This window comes from Falco biarmicus, chromosome 5, assembly GCF_023638135.1.
Source record: "Falco biarmicus isolate bFalBia1 chromosome 5, bFalBia1.pri, whole genome shotgun sequence".
Taxonomy (NCBI): Eukaryota; Metazoa; Chordata; class Aves; order Falconiformes; family Falconidae; genus Falco; species Falco biarmicus.
This window is the reverse complement of record NC_079292.1, coordinates 41,020,705-41,038,285: the sequence shown is the minus strand read 5'-3', so window position 1 is coordinate 41,038,285 and position 17,581 is coordinate 41,020,705. Positions and strand designations below refer to the sequence as shown.

General features: G+C 40.3%; 1 protein-coding gene across 1 annotated transcript in view; it reads left to right on the top strand.

The window, feature by feature from the left end:
* The window catches only part of ANO6 (anoctamin 6), a 79,024-nt gene that overhangs the window by 39,885 nt on the left and 21,558 nt on the right, over positions 1–17,581 (top strand). The window contains exons 4-11 of the mRNA XM_056341541.1: positions 6,199–6,264; positions 7,896–8,174; positions 8,531–8,644; positions 10,508–10,623; positions 11,057–11,191; positions 12,524–12,629; positions 13,895–13,955; positions 17,080–17,225. Coding sequence (XP_056197516.1) covers positions 6,199–6,264; positions 7,896–8,174; positions 8,531–8,644; positions 10,508–10,623; positions 11,057–11,191; positions 12,524–12,629; positions 13,895–13,955; positions 17,080–17,225 — 1,023 coding nt within the window. The remainder of the gene's footprint in view (positions 1–6,198; positions 6,265–7,895; positions 8,175–8,530; positions 8,645–10,507; positions 10,624–11,056; positions 11,192–12,523; positions 12,630–13,894; positions 13,956–17,079; positions 17,226–17,581) is intronic.

The window sequence follows — 17,581 nt, the reverse complement described above, 5'->3', positions numbered from 1 at the left end:
TTCCCTAAGCAAATACTGCACAGACTTGGCAACACTATAACATTTTTCTTCCTGCGCCTCCTCCTGAGTGGGATGCAGGACACTGCCTTGAGACCTACCTCACACTCATACTAGGACTGAGAGAAACTGAGAAGTAACAAAAGAAATAAATATGAACAGAGTATTTTAAAAGAAGAAACAAAACGCATATACCTTATGTCTGAGATGGAAAGGGAAGATTTGCATCCTTGGAATTCCAGGGAGGAAATTAACATTTTGGCCTGCTACAGTTCCCAGAATGGTGTGGGGATGATGCTGCCCAAGATATATACAGGTTTTATACAGTGTTGGCTTAAAACCTGCTTGATAGCTTGTCTTTACTGACACTGTTGTTTATTTGGTTGTATTTTTTCCTGGGGCAAATGACTTCTACCCTTGTGCTGAAATACAACCAAAATGAGGAGTATTGACATTTACTATCAGCTTTAAATATTGCATACGTCATGTCTGTCTCTGATCAATGATGAACTGAAAATGTCAAATTTTATAATCAGTATCTTGTGTAATTCAAGGTGCTTTAAGCCTGAATAGGTTCCTTACTCATGCTACTTATTCTTTGACTCCCCTGACAGTTTTATAGAGCTATTATCCAGAGCTTTATTTTTCACAGATTTGGAAACCCCACCTTATTAAAGAATAGCAGATCCAGTGAAGTCTGTTCTCATAGGGTGAAATCCTCACCTCACTGGGGTCAGCAGCACGGTCTCCACTGGCCATGTGCAACATTACAGGTCTGTGACATGTAGGGACCATGAGTGTAGTCGCTGGGGCAAATTCTGTCTGACACACTCTGCACCACACCTGATTCCATGATGTGGAAGTCAGGGCAGAATTTAAATTTTTAGTGGACATCTATAGATCTATATTTCTGAAGTGCAAGGTTTTGGGTGCTGCACTGTGTGGTTTTGTATGATACTGAGAGTGGAGAGTCCCGAAATGCTTATTGAGTTTAGTCAGAAGGACTTGAAAATCAGACCTCTGCCTAGGTATCCAATTTACTGGATTGAGAGAAATGGGGCACAGATCCATCTATTCTTCTGCAGCAAGAGAAGTTGGGTCCTGGGACCATTGTTATATTTGATTTGAATAGCTTTCCACCCTTTTTCGAAATAATTGTATGAGTGTAACTGAGAAAATGGCCCAGCATTGATTTATGCTAATTAGCCATATTCGTGGGAAAAAATCTCAGAGGACATAAGGAAATAACTAAAAACATGGGGATGATTTGGGTAGAAGGAACAAAAATACGGGATTCTGAAGCTCTTGGAGATGCTCAGTGGTGCTGTGCTTCCCTCATTTTCACTTGTTTCTGAAATCTAGTTTAAAGAAAGCAAAGTCAAACTAATGAAATGGCATCCTCATGGAAGTTTCTAACATAATTTACAGATCCAAAAGTTAGCAGATAAGGTTCATATATGCAACTCGGTTCCAACTCCAAACCTTATTAAGTTGGTATACAATTAATTTTGGAAGCACTAGCAAAAATCAAACTGTCAGGAGCAGATTTCAGAAACTGTACCTTGCAAGCAATTGAAATTCCTGCACAAAGCATGTTTTTTAAATCTACAGTTTATGTACCCTGTTTGTCAGGATAAGTTACCATCAGAATAGAAATTAAATATCACCAGTCTTTCCAGGAATGCTCCAAAATGCCAGTTTTATCTGTTGGGGTCCTCAAGGAGCTCATTGTCAAAAGTTAAAGGGTCAGCTCCAGAACGGTGAATTCAAAATGAATGGATGCAGAATGTCATTCTAATCATCTGCTTCCCCCCAACAAAAATAAACAGAAAGACTGTCAGTAATTGAAGTAGGAATGCGGGAAAAATCTTCATTTCCAGCCATGAAGTAACCTGTGCCTCACAGAAATACACAGATACTTTTTTTTTTAATTTAAATGAAAACTATAATTCACAGAGAGTATTGCACACTTTTTCTTTTTTTTTTAAGTACAGTGTTACAGAGAATGTCAGCACGGTTACTTTGTAAGCAAACAATGAGTAGTCCCTGCCTCTAGTCTTGTTTAGTTTAAATAAACAAACAACGACAAAAAAAGCTTTGATAACTTTTCAAAAAGTAATTGTATTTCTTCCACTATTTAGCCTGTGTCATTCTTGTGGTGAGAGAACAATGCTTGGGTTTACAGAAAGAAAGGTACCTCCATGCCATTTTGTGCAGAGGTTTGAGGCAGTAGAGGATGAGGCTCAACATGCCTGTGGTGGGCTCAGCCAACCTAACCGGGAAGTCTGACAGTAAGAATGAAAGGGACCTTTGGCACTGGGAGGAGAGCAGCCACACCTGCCCTGGTCTCTGCTGGCTGGATTGGTTTTGAAGCAGGAACTCACTGAAATAAAACCTCGGCTCCTGAGGCAACCCCAAATGCAAATTTTACTTCTTTGCCTGACGGATGGAAGGAAGGATGACAGAAGGATGGGAAGACAAATGGAAAGAGGGAGTTACTCTGAAGTTACAACATACATTCATAAGCCCAGAAATGGGTCTTTCCAAACAGGGTAACTAAAAGCCACTGTTGAGAGCAGGGCTAGACAGCAGTATGGCCAGTTCTGTGTGGTCATGAATCAAGTTTCAGAAAATCACGAGGCTGACTTAAAATCAGTGGGTATCTCAGAAAATATGTATTTGGAGTTCTTTGGGTTTACTATTTTTGTGTCAGCCTTTATAGCATATTCTGCTTCACATTTCTATGATTATCTTCAAACATAAGGGGAAGAAGCTTACAGAAGCAGAGCTTCTCAATCAATTAATTTCCTGATGCTGACAGCTGGGACTTTCAGGAAGGCTTCCAAATACCATCAAAGAAACTGAGAGCTGGCAGCTGATATTGATACAGCGATCCTCTCCACTCCCTTTAGCTGATCTCCATGGGGGAGGCTTTGGGCCCCATGCTCTTTTTCTTACTGACTGTGATTTATCTGTTGCCTGTCAGGTAAGACAGGGATGGCTATTCAAGCACTGCTTCCTTGTTAGGATTTTTCCCCTGAAGCCACACAGATATTGTTTTGGGGAACTTTTCTCTTTGCACAAAAGAAACTGAACAACAATAGGAGTTGGTGTTCTTCTGTCACCGTAATCGAAGCAAGTGCTCCCTACCATTTACAAAACACAGGGGAAAAAACTGCTAGTGGTCTGCTACCAATTTCCAGACCCACAATCTTTTAGTCTCCTCAGCTTGGCAAGACAATCACCAGACATTGAAAGCATTATGGTGGAAAAGCAGCTCCCAAGAGCTAATCCTTCTGCATGCCTGTAATACTTGGCATTTACTTACACTATGCTTTCACTTTCTTAAGATTGTATATGATTATGCATCCCATAGGGTGTTAGTCTGTTGGCTAGCCATTCAGTCATCAAAATCTGTGTCAGGTTTAGATCATGATTACATTATTATTACAACTTAGCCTTGCAGGTAGCTTAGCAAAATAGCAGATACTAAAATAAACTTTGGACAGTCTCCACCTTCCAACATAATATGCTATCATGTCTTTATGCGGTATTCCCCAGTCAATGCAAAACCACTATAGACTCCTCTGGGTAAAAGTCTAGCTCCTCCATAGATCATCATACGCATAATTCAATCATTTATATAAAATAGCAAAGCCCCTAATTAGCAAAGTCTCCCAGGGGCTTTGTTTCTCACTACCTGCATTAATGCATTATTAGAAACCTTAATGTTGTCAACATTCCTCTAAGATATGGAGGGCAAAATTAATTTGGGGAACTCCTTGCCATAATAAATTATTAAAGCAATCTGAATGGTAAGATTAAAAAAAAAAAGTATTAGACCTCTACAAATGAGAATTGCCCCACATCCATCTTTGTGGTATTTAGGAAGAAATGAAAGGGTATTTTGCCCCCTGTCTTTTCTGTTTGCTGAAACAAAGCAGAACTCAGGTTGAAATATTTTCATGATTGAGTGTTATGCACTTTACAAAGAACCATGTGAGTATGGAAGAAGCAGAGAGGTAAGATGAAATGGCAGAAGAGCTAATAGTTAAGTAACAACTCCTGTGTTGTGTACTACATATATTAATGATCTGGTAAGGGGAAAAAGTTATGACATAATAAAAATTGGAAAGGAGATCATTATGTAGTTTCCTTAGAAGCCAGGATGACTGTGAACCTTTAGCTTTGAAGGAGAATAAAGAGCACTATTATGTGTGAAACATTGAAAAATACAAGGAAATATGTTACTGCAAGGAAAAAACTCATTCTCATTTGGGATTCTAAGTGCTGTTAGTACAAGGAAGATGCTTGGATGTCACAGGAAACAGAAATACTGTGTCCTCTTCAAGGTTCAGCTACCATCAAAATACTAGACAATAGAAAGCATTAGGTATATACAATATATTATAGATGTGCATATTACATATAGATGTACAATGTTCTATACACAACGAAAAAAATATAAAGAGCATTATACTGTCACCAGTAAACAAGTGGATTAATGGGACATGGAAAAATACCTCCATGAAGAATGCTATCAGAGTTTGGAATTGTGGTTTTACCCTGAGAAAAGAGAGGAATAACGAGAAATGTGGTAAGTATTGATGAAAGAAGAAAACAGATGGAAAGATTTAGATCTTCCTGTCCCTAACCCAAGAATAAGGTGATACTCAGTAGAATAAAGAGGCAGAAAACCTGAAAGGGATAAAACCCCCATCTTTTAACAAAATATGAAATTAGTCCATTGTAACTGTTGCCACATGCAGGTGCTGCAGCTGAGAACTAACCAAGTATAAATGGAGTTGGCTGTTTATATTATTATACAGCTTTATTATTATTATTAATTCCAAGACTTGCTGGAGTTTTGAAAAAATAGGTTTTTATTCTTTGGGGACTTACAACAGTCTTTAAACATTAAAGAACTGGATGAAACTTACATGGAGATACAACTGACCTGTTCATGGAACTCCTGAAGATTTTTGCCCTTTTTGCTGAAGCATCTGGCTTTTGCTCCCTCAAGCGAGTGAGTCGTGTCTAGTCCTGAAGACCAGTTTCCATGTACCTATCAAAATTCCTAAGACTTTATCTAGAGGGTCATTCATTAACTCTGGTCCTTCATAGTAGCAACAGGTCTGGATCTTAAGCACATATCTTAAGGGGGTTAGTCTGGATGTAGAGAACCAGGCAACAGAAACTGTTGGACCATTCTTTTAGGTTGCTGTAGTGGTAGGTGTAGGACCCTTTAAGCACAGGGTACATGCATTCCGTAGGCCAGGGAGAGCTGGCTACCCTTGACTTACATGAACAAATAGCTCATTGGGGAACTATCCAGTTGATGCAAATAGCTTTTAAATTTGATTACTTCACGTTAAGTTTCAAAATTTCTTATAAATCCTTTATGGAGTTGTATATTTTGCATATTGAGGGGAGACAGGCTGCTTGTCTCTGTGTGTTTTTTGCGGGGAGGTCATGTGTGTGGAGAAGCAAATTCAAGATTGCAAAGACATTTCATATTTTTTGTAACTCACTACCTGCCAAGTGCTAGTAACTGTGAAGTGAAATTAAAATGATCCATGAATTTCATGTTTACCAAGGAAAACTTGTGATGTCCTTCCGGGGACATTGAATGCTCCTAGAATAGCACCACTGACTCTGCAAGTGCTACAGCTCTCAGCTTCTTCCTTTGGGGATGCTTATCCATGGGCTAAAATGTAGAGGGCTACTGCAGTCTGAGCCACTGTGTGAACTCATGATTAGTGTGAAAGAAGAATAAAGTTACAGATTGCTGGAAGGAAAGTGGAATGGAAAGCCCTTGAGATGAAGACTTTCAAAAGGGCAGATTAATGGGGTGAGGGAGGCTGCCGTCAGTAGTTCACGTAGTGACTAAAGGTGAAGAAGACTGGGGGTAATTGCTCTCAAAATTCAAACTGTGGGGCACATTTTTACCTCTGTAATGTACCAGAAAATGAGAGGGTGAGTTCCCCACAACTGCATTTGAGAGCAGTGTTGCATATTAGACAAAACAAACCTGGTCAGGATAAGCAGGTGAGACTACCTATCGCCACATTAGCTGTTACGTAGACTATAGAGATAACAACTCAACAATTTTTCATTTGGGGAGGCAATTCCATTCTTCTATGCATACATATTTGTGAAATTTGGAACAGGTGTTTTACAGTGTTCAATACCTTTTAACAGAGGAAGAGACAAATATATGAATCAAACCTGATAAGCAACGGCTTGCAACTTGAAGCAACGAGATCGGTGAGTGCTCTTCTCTGTGAACAGCTGTGTCTGAGAGCTAAGCTGCTCCTGTGGGAATAAGGAAACTGAATATATATGAATTTACTGTAACATTTCTCTCCTCTCAGGAGAAAAAGGCCCACCTTTTTTTCTGTCTCTAGCGTCTCTGTGGTCTGATGCAAAATCTTTTAAATTTTGTGTCTGTTCCTTCCTCTGCAAAATGAATGATGGGAAGCTGAGAGACTGAATGGGTCATGTTTGCTCAGCACTTGTGAGATAAATATTACTGGCTATACTATGAGGAGAGGTTATTCCCCTACTCTGGCTGTGTAGGATGCGTGGGAAGCCAGTGGGTGCCAAGGGCCGAGCACCCCTGCCAGAAGAGCAGCACAGGGCTCCAGCACATGACCCTGCTCCTCGCAAGGCTTGGCGCTATGCAAGTGGTTGTAACTCTCATGCTTTGTATATTTTGGGCCGTGATGTCACCTGCAGGCAGTTCAAGATTGCTGTTGTAATGCACACCAGCTGCCAGAGCTCCTGTCTCTTGCAGGGAGGGTTAGAGCCCCTCAGAGCCCCTTTCCTTCCTGTCCTGCAGGGCTGCAGCCATCCGTCCGGGTCTCTCCGTCCAGGACAATCACTTTCAGTCTGTATTTGCTGTTTGGTAATCTATACTGAGCTCCAGAAAAGGTCACTTTGCCCCTTCCTCCCAGATTAGACTCAGAATCCACGGCATCATGGTATTTACTTGATTTCTTCAGTGAGAGCTCCTGCTGCACATGCAGGGATGCAGTCTGGCTCTTCACATTCGTAAGAAAGCAAACCGCTTGCTCAAGTCTGACATGGCCCCCTTGCTTGCTTACATGTTGCAGTTTTCAATAGTTCTTCCACGATCATGACAGAAAAACCTTTGAAACTGGATTTCCCCAGGCTAGGTCATCTGACTGATGTTCCTGAGCCAACACACTGCATAATGTCATTTCATGTGGCTGAGGCTCACTAATGCAGGGCATCAATAGAAAGTCTACAGGTGGTGTGTATACAGGAGAGGAGAGTGGCTGTCAGGGTTCCCACTGCATACAGGTGCTGGTTTGGGCATGTAACTGGGAGCAAATGCGCCCCGTGCTGTTTTTCATAGCAGTCTCAGCTGATTTCCCTTTCCCTCTCCCCATTCTCCCAATGAAGTTGGGAATTCATGTTTCCCAGGAGCACCCGTGGGTGCCTAACCTGCTTCCATCAAGTCACATCACCCTGGGGTTGTACTTGAGCTGCTGGGGAGCCACTGACAGCTCCAAAGCCACAGCTTCCCTGCCAGGCTACAGGTACAAACACTGCTAATGAACCCATACGGGGGAAGCGTTGTTAAACTTAAATTGCTTTGTAAAATACTTTGCAGAGGTGTAAACACTAAGCGTTAAGGGAAGATTTAGGTGTCTTTTTTATATACCTTTATATACCAGAGTGTTTCCACCTCATGTCAGTGCTTTTACAGAAGCTAATGATATTTTTGCTAAGATGGACAATGAATGCGAGTTTGAGTAGGTCATTTGTGACCTGTAAAGAGAAAGAAAATTCTGGATAGTTTAAGAAGTGTTATGAAAAGTCCTTTTCTTTCATTTTCTTACACAGATATTTTTAATATTCTTTCATTTCAGGTTTTGGATGAAAAACTCATTTTTGTGAAAGTGCATGCACCTTGGGAAGTGCTATGCACGTATGCCGAGGTTATGCACATCAAATTGCCTCTGCAACCCAATGACCTGAAGACCCGAAACTCAGCTTTCAACTGGTTTAGTCGACTCTTCAGAGTGGATGAAAATATCATCAAACCTGAGCAGGAGTTTTTCACTGCCCCTTTTCAAAAGGAACGTTTGTCCAACTTTTATATTCAAGACAAAGACACATTTTTCAATCCTGCAACCAGAAGCCGAATTGTAAGTTCATGGAGTATCTCTAGCATTTAATCTTTAAAAAAAGATTCTTTTAATCCCATCAGTGCAATTATCTTCATGAAAGTATCCTGAAAAATTAGAAATATTCAGAATGCAGTAGTCCCGTGTCATTTATGAAACAGCCTGGACAATCCAGAAGGAAAACATTCCTTGCATATGTCTCATTTCTGTTCCACCTAAATTTAGAGGAGGAATTCGAATATTTCATATACCCTGTGCAATTGCTTTTGTCTGCATTGCTTACCCCCTCCTAACTTGATTATATACTGAGACAGGTATGGCTGTGTATGATTACTTTCAGATTTGCAAGAGGCACAACAAATTTTTATGAATTTCAGGTTCATTTTATCCTGTCCCGTGTTGAATATGCAACCAAAAACAAGGTGAAAAAGTTTGGCATTAACAGACTACTGGACACTGGAATCTACAAAGCAGCATTTCCCCTCCATGACGTAAGTCCAGTGCTTGTAACTAAAATGTATTTGGAAATAGGGCTCTGAACTATGTCTGTGGGGTTTGTACCTAAAGATACAAGCACTATTGAGTGCCTTACTCCTTGACTGGTTATTATATCCACATAGTAGAACAGGACACTTCAGCTAAAGGGTTTTTCTTCCAAAGCACTGTTGGTTAAAAATATAGCTCCATAACTGAAAAACAATATCTTCCATTTAGGAGGCATTAAACTTATATTCTTTGGGAGGCGTAGTTCAGCAAAGTGCCTGGCCTGAGCGATAGTTCCCGTGACGCACTGTATCATCAGTTCTAAATCAATTGTAACTTTGCCCCTTTTTCTAGCATTCAGGTTTTCATCATGAAATTTCCTATCAAATATCAGCATTATTAATAAAGATGTAGACTACAAATCTCATCTTAGGATGCATGACAGTCTCACACAGTGAGAAACATTCCCACAGTTTCCAAACATTGCAACATACATGCAGGGAAACTCGGGTTTCTGCAGGAAGGCTCTGTCCAACCAGACCAACGCCTCACCGGTGATGCCAGTGTCATGCAAGCAGAAGCTTAACCAGGCTGAATTTCACCTTGCAATAATAAGAAATCCAGCTTTTATAGCTACACTTCTGAAGCTTTTTAAATTACAGCATTTAAAGAAGGAAGTTATACTGAAAAATGTTTTGTATACAAAGGCTAGCAATAACACAGGAAAAGAAAATTAAGGAGAAAAAAATCAGATTTCAGAATATTTGATTAAAGAAAAACTCCATGTGAGGCTGCAAATGGCATACAGTAAGCAAAGACTGAGGGCTGATTTTCTGCATTATATCTATTATACACCCCCACCCCTCCTCCCCATCAGAGCCACCATTCTGTGTCTGAGGTGTGTTCTGTTGAGAAGACGCTGAGAACATCGGAGGTCAGGAATGATAACTGCTTCAGCCGTTTGAACTCGGCTTAAAATATTCAGGAGGCCTCCAAGGCTTTCAAGGAAATCTTTAAGACAGAATCAAGACAAATCATGTTTCTTGTAAGTAACCCAAAGCTTTACAGGATAGAATTAGTATAATTCGTGACTATCCGTTTTTAAGGTTTCCTTTTAAAGATTTAAAACCTGCCTTGCAGGCTACTTCTATCTTGGCACGGGGAATTTGGGCTCAGTATGACTAGTAGTTAATGACTGTCTTTTTATACAATTAAAATTATGTATCACAGCTACTCTGAAAAGCAAAAGTAGCCTATAGATTTCTACAAATGTCACTTGTCTTGTTGCATCACAGATATAGAACAGAGAATTCCCTCAAATAAAATAGGCTTTATTGAAATAGTTTTTCAAATTACCTTGTAAAACCCACAAGGATTATCTCCATGTGAACTCTCTTTTAAATTTAAAACAGAGACTTGAAGCCCTGGATTTATCACTCAGACTTTCCAGCCTTCAGTCCAGCACAATATTATTTTGAAGCAAAGCATGTTAGCCTGTTAAAGCTACTTAAAATCCATTTTAATTTGGTCCTGTTCTCTAATTAGAATGGATCCTTTTGCTATTTTCTATTCCTAAGTGCCAAGATGATGACATGTGCTCTGATTTAAGTTCATGATGAGTCTCTGTTATTTTCAGCTCACATATGTAAAGCATTTGCTTTAGCATTCAGTGCCATTCTGACAACCTTCTATCCTGAATCCTGGTGCAGTCCCAGAGCTGCCTTCCTGCTCCTTTTCCTGGCTGGCAGTTGGACTGGGCTAAAAGACTATTCCAGGCTTTGGCTACATGGCATAGGATCTGTGGAGATGGGAGCTGATTTGTGCTGGTTAGATTAACAGTATATTCTTCTCATGCCTTTTCTGTTTTGCAGTCTAGTTTTAGGCACCTGTCAACTGATCCCAACTGCCCAAGTGAACGGTATCTTCTCTACAGGGAATGGGCTCATCCTAAGAACATTTTCAAGCTGCAGCCCCTGGATTTCATCAGGTTGGTGTGACTGGGGCTGGACTAATGCAGATGGAACTAGGAATTTACGTAACGGGCCTGGCTTGAGGGGTTCAAAGAGACAGCTCAGTTCTGAGGGCAGATACGTACATCTATATCAGCTCATGCATGGGAGCATACTTTGAGTTTGGTTTCATGATAAGCCAGTTAATTAAAAAGCAACCACTTCAATTACTTTTTTTCCCCCAAGGCATGGTATTTCTCTTTTTTTCCTTTTTTCTGCCGTCTTCCTATCCTTTTGTAAAAGCATAAAAGTGGTGATAGAGATACCTGGCTGCAATACTTCTGCAATCCCCATGTTCAAACCAGAGGAATATGACAATAAGAGTTGACACAAGGTGTATGAAATGAAGAGCCATTTGAAACAGAAATGTGAATTTACTTGCATTTCAGAAAAACCCTTTCTCCTCCACAGGAAATATTATGGAGAGAAAATTGGAATCTACTTTGCTTGGCTGGGCTTTTACACTAATATGCTGATCGTGGCTGCAGTTGTAGGAGTTGGCTGTTTTCTGTATGGATGCCTGACAAAGGACAACTGCACATGGAGGTACCTGATCAGGCCTATGTTGATGTCACATGCAATTTTGATCAGTCCCCTGCAAAAGGGACCATGCAGGGTTTGCAAGACACTGCATAAGAAAAGAGAAAAAAATGAAAGGGCCTGAGAACAACAGTGGGTGTGGATTTGAAGTAAAGGCATAAAATTGAGATAACAAGAATAAAGGGTGTCCATGGACCACTGCAGTGATAGACATCCAAAAGTTTGTTATTTCATTGTTTTATTTATATTTTGCACTAGGTTCACCACACCTACTGTAGAAACACGAAGAAAAGAGTGGCGATCAGAAGTCGATACAAATTGCCATAACACATTATTTTCACTGTGGTAATCCTTAAAGGATTTATCCAAAGACCTTGATAAAACCCCCAAAATTTCTTTCCTCTACTTTGAGAGAAGAATAGAGGAAGAGCAACAGCACAGGGGGATTCAGCTGCCCAGGATATGTTGGGAGGCAAGGGATAGCCATGTCACAGATTCCCTCATCAGAAAATGACAAAATTCAACCATGGCACCATGACCCAGGAAAAAACACCTGGGTCATTGTGCCAAATCAACCGCAGGCCATCACACTGTGTACCTGCTTCTGGAATTGTGTTTATCTTTAAACGTGATGAAGGGCTGTTCCAGACCTCCACTCCAGTGACCAATTTATACCCATTTAGCCTTATGCCAGTATTTTCATTTAGTTAAATAGTTCAGCTCCCTCCCTGGTGTTCACCCCACTGATATATTTATAGAAGGCAATTACATCCATCACCTTTCAGCCAGCACCATAGTAGGGTTGTGTGTACTAGTTAGAACACAACTCTTTTGCCGTCCCTTAGGAGACAGATCTGTCATTCCTTGAATCACCCTAGCAGCCCCCCTTTGCATGTTTTTGAATCTGATCCTCTTTAGACGACCACAGGGACTAGGTAGCCCTTTTGGTCCTGCAGCTATTCCTTGCTCTTTTAGTCAGTGTTCCTCTTCCTTCTCCTCTAGGACTTGCTGTAACAGCACGTGTGAGCATGCGAGTGTGGGTTTCCTATTGAAGAACATGGGATCTTTGAAGAGTTGTTTTGTTTTTAATGTGAACAATTTTGAGAATTACCACCATGTACAAGGGATAGAAATTATTTTCCTTTTGTGTCATCGGTTTTTGAGATGAGGACTAGGAATGGAAATGGGGATGTGTTGCTGGGGTGGGTGGGGGCAGATTCTTGAGAGCACATCACTGGTAAATTATCTCTCAATTCCCTGAGATTATTGCAGTGGCCTCGTGCAAAAAAGGACTGAAGAATTTAGTGTTGGTGAGTGACTGACTAGTTTTGTTTTTAGCCAAGAAGTATGTGATCCCAACATAGGAGGTAATATCTTAATGTGCCCTCAGTGTGATAAAGTATGTACCTACTGGAACCTCAGCATCACCTGTGAATCATCCAAGGTAACTACATTTACAGCTTACAGACATGCTATTGAACTGTAGTTCCACTTCCTCTAGTACTACGTATAAAACCATTGTTGTTCCTCCACTAATACCCTGCAGAATTGCTGAAACTGTGCAAATAGTTGGTCCTTTTGATACAGTGACTGAACTTTGAAAAGTAAAACCAACAACATTAATCGCTTCAGTCTGATCCAAGATTTAAAAGATTGGGCTTTTTTTATTTCCCGTAGCCTCCAAATTTTCAATACAGGACTAAAGTGGTTTTTTAGTTGAAAATGAAACCGTTTAATTTCACTTGGGGGTACTTCTTCCTTTTTTGGGGGGGAAAAAATACTCAGTTACTGAAGTCTTGATTCAGTTGCTCTGAATCAATTTTGCTAAGGAAATATTTAAAATATATTTTGATATTCTGAATTCTGTCCCCTCCGTCCCCAAAGAAGTTATCTGGATCTGTGCCTTGAATTTGACCCCTGTTGTCAAGGAGGAGATGGGTACAAGGAGAAGCTGATGATGGCCATGCCAGAAGCTGTGACACAGCCGTGTCCTGTTAACAACGACACAGCCAGACTCTTGCTCTGAGTTCCTGTCTAGAGGAACCTCGCTTTCTTTCTCCATTGCCTTGTCTCAGTAGGCTAACGTTAGCCTTTTGTAATTCCTTTCCATAGATCTAGTCACTCCCAAAACTGCAATTTTCCAGCTATTCATCAAAATATTTTACCCAGCTTTAATGTGTTGCTCCAGCACACTTAAAGGGTAAAAATAATAAGAATACAGGGAAAAGGCTCTGATGGAAAGGAAAGGCAAATTGTGACCACAGAGGTATCTCATCGGAATGTGTTTTTACTAACTAGCTTGATTTGTTGTCATCCTGCTCATGAGAACCAGATGTGTCCATTGCCTTTTTGTAGCTGTATTAAAAATTCATAACTCTATACCGAGTTCCCAGACCAGAAGCATTGTTTTTCCTCTTCTGATGCAACAGATGGAAGGAAGTTTGATAGCAATGCATTTTACTGTCCTCTCGCTGCATATTTGGCTTGTATTTTGGATTCTGGGCTTTGCATTTAATTTCCTTAATTTACTGGAGGGTAGTGTACATTGACAGAAATTGAGGAAACACTGTCAATAAAGATTGTTTATTAAACTACATAAAAGCTAAAAATCAACATGTTCAGTAAGCAGCTTCTGTTGTGGGTCAGTGTAGAAATAAAAAAATGGTTGGTTATATTTTAAGCATTTTTTTTGCTTTTTTTTTTTTTCAGAAACTCTGTATATTTGATAGCTTTGGAACACTGGTCTTTGCAGTATTTATGGGAATATGGGGTAAGTCGATTTCAACAACTGTGGTTTGTCATCTAATTTTGGCCAAGTCCCCAGCATCAGCCAAGAAAACATAGATAAATTTGCAATGACTTCATTTTCTAGCACTCAGGAATTCACTAGTAGGTAGTTCCATAGAAGACATGTACATTCACAGGGACTCTTTTTTAGCATCATAAGAAAACAAAAAATTGCAGAACTTAAAGGTGGCCTTCGGTGTCTGTTTTGTTTTGTTTGACTTGGAGAAAAATCTCAAAGAAGTGGTAAGAGCTGTCTCGTGTTCATCCAGCAGGAGCGAGCCACATGCTGAAATATATCTGGCAGAGGAGCTGGTTTTCTTCCAGAGGGTTTTGGGAGGTTCCTGTGCCTATTAACAGCTGCATGACTGTGCAAGGCAATTGAAAAATAGTCATTTTTTCTATTTCCCAGGATTTTTTTCCTCCTGACTTTATTTAAGAAACTGATCGTAAAAAGTGTAGTAGTTACAAGCACTATATTTATCTTTTAGCAGAGAAAATGTATCTTAAACCAGGATGTTTCCCATGGGTGAAACCACTTTGTGGTGTGTTCAAAGGGTTAGGCAGGGTTTATTTTCCCAGAAATGATTTCATTTGTTCATACTAGCAACTTTGTTAACTGGCTTTTATTGCAGTCTTATCCAGGAATTACCAAAATAACGTTACATCAGTATACAGGACACTATAGATAAAATAACCCATGTAACAAACTCATGTAACATTTTAAATTCAAATGTAGGCTGACAGGAATACATAATCTGCTTTCTTTGTAAAACGCATTGTATTCTTGTTTTCCTGTGATGACCTAAAGTGCTTTAAAATAGCTACTGCTTTAAAGAAATACAAGATGAAACATAACATTTCAAAGAGATGTTTTAAATATATATGCTAAAATCAAAATACTAGCAGAAACTTCTCTAAATAAAAGAAAATGAAAAAGTTTGTTACTAATGTAATCTTCTCCTGCCATCTGAATAGTTAATTTATTTGTAATTTGCTTTTTAATTAAAATTGTGTTTCCTGTTTTGAAGAATGGTTCCAGGAATAATAATTACAAAGTTAAGGTGCATGGTTATAGTGATGGCTGCAAGTTCTATTAGTATTCTTGTCATAAGTCCACTATATAAAGAGGTGAATTATATTACAGGAATTCAGTCAAAATTGTAATGAATCCAAATGACCCATGGTCCTGGTGCAGTTCCAGCTGTAATTTTCATCTTGCTTTAATACTTTTGTAGACCTCCTGGTCCAAAACAATTAAAATAATACTAGATTTTTAGATATATTATTGCATCATTATCATCAATACACTTTTAATAATTGCATTTTTTATAGTGTATTCCCTTCAAAGGTCTTAAAACACTATAAAACCAGGGAATTTGGCCTCTATACATTAATGCTCTGGACCAACACTTCTGCCACATCTCCCATGATGGTGTGACTAAATTGGCAAAGGTCACAAACAAGAGGCAGCTTCCACTTCACTGGATCATCTCCCTTAACAAGATCAGTTAAACAAGCAAATGTTCTCCAATAGAGGCATTTCTTTTCAGCCCATGGTGACGCAGCTTCAGAGGCAGAGTGCCTGGGCCATACTGACTAGCAGTGTTGAGGGACACACAAAAGGGTACACCAATTACCAATGCAAGGTGGAACTAGTACTTGGATCTCCTGATTCTGAAACATTATTTGTTTCCACTGTTAAAAAACACTAGTTCAAAACAAAAGAAAAATGTCAAATCCAGCAGCAGCTCCTTCTCTGCTCTGAAAGATGCAGCTCGGCTGCTGCTTTATTTTAGCTAGCAGGTTTTCTTTGTATTTGGACTGAGAGCTGTCCCCATGTTATGTGCCTTTCTTTTGCTGTTAACATGGAGGCTGTCACAGAAGGAGGCCTTGCACCTCTGGACTCCCCAGCAGCAGCTGGATTTGCAGCTGGAGCAAATCAGTATAGCCTGTAGCTTCCCGTGGTTGGGGCTGGGCAGCAGTTAGAGGTTTCTGTAAGACTGGTCTTGCTCCGCTGGAGAAGGCGGGTGTGATGCTCTGGCCCACTGCTTTGGAATGGCCTTTGTGCTTCTAAGCTCAAAGTAGCAAAGGCTTTGTGAAAGAGGCCCCTGAATAATCGAGGAAGGAGGGTTTCCTGGGGCTTTGCCTGTGTCAGATGCCAAGGTCATCTCACAGCCCAGCCCACGGCGTTTTCTGGGTTTTAAGTGCTTCAGTCTGGGGTTTGTTGACCACACCTGATTTTGGAAATAACCTTGTAACTGCATGCCATTGATGTTTGATCATTCAGGATGAGGGGGCCAAATTAATAAAAAAACCACTTTTAGGGTTAATTACTCCCAGACAATTGTAGTAATGAGTGCAGTGATGAGATACTAACTCCTCCTGGAGGCAGCGCTGCAGAGCCACAGCACTCATTTAATCTGAGGATGCTCCCCCCAGTGCTTCCCGTTGTAGGAGCACAGTCCAAGGAAACTGCTGGCCCAGCGCAGGGAGTTTCTAAGCTCCGTGCCATGCAAATAAACTGCAGCTCCTTCAGATTCGTGCTAGCAGGGGAAGAAAGACAGCTGTGTTTAAGCAGCTTTACCTGAACCATTACTGGTTCTTGTACTCTGCAAACTGATAATGTGTCCATACAGTTGCAGACTGAAGGAACACGAGCTTTTTCCCTGTGGCAATTTTTGGCAGACTGAGTTTTTCTTTCCCAGAAGTCATGCACTCTCCAACATTTTGTCTTCACTTATCCAACCAACTTGCTTTCTTATGCATCCCATGATAAACTTTTCCCAAAAGCAGTCTATAATATGAAATCCAAAGTGCTCATATTCTGGCCTTAGGCAGAAAGCAAATGAAAATGTTTATGCATTTTTTAGCATGTGCTTACAACACCATTTACCTCAGGTTTCTCTTATTAAAGTACATGTATATCCAAAGCAGTAATTGCATAAAGGAGTAGATCCAGTTATCTTCACCATTGCATTAGCCAAGAAGGGTTTTATTCTGTATCTGTGGAAAGCTGTATGGAAAAGTGAGCCACGTGTTGTAGACCAGGGAGTCAAGATGTGTCCAATACTGACATGGTATTGCTCATTTTGTCCATCTCTGGATAGTTACTTTGTTTTTGGAGTTTTGGAAGCGACGGCAGGCTGAACTGGAGTATGAATGGGACACAGTTGAGTACTTAGAACAAGAAGAACAAGTTCGCCCTGAGTATGAAGCTCGGTGCACTCATGTAGTAATGAATGAAATCACACAGGTAAGGAATATTTTGATAACTGATGATGCCTATTGCAATAGACATGTTGTGGGAGGACACTATGAAAATGATGAATCTGGACTGGAGCTGTATAAATCAGCAGTGCTTCAAGGATAGTTGATGAGCTGGCCTGGAAATAGTGAACTTATAAAGTACAGATGCCTGGGAGGGAATTTATACCTAACTGTAGGCACCTTCGAGTAGTTTCCTGTTCGAGGAGCTTGCACTGCTGAGGTTCCTGTGTCATAAATAAACAGAAGTAGGCATCATCCCCAGCTTAGGACACTAAGCCTACTTTATTAAATCCCCCAAGAAATGATTTCAGTGTTGCTGCCAGAGGCCAAGATCACAGAGCA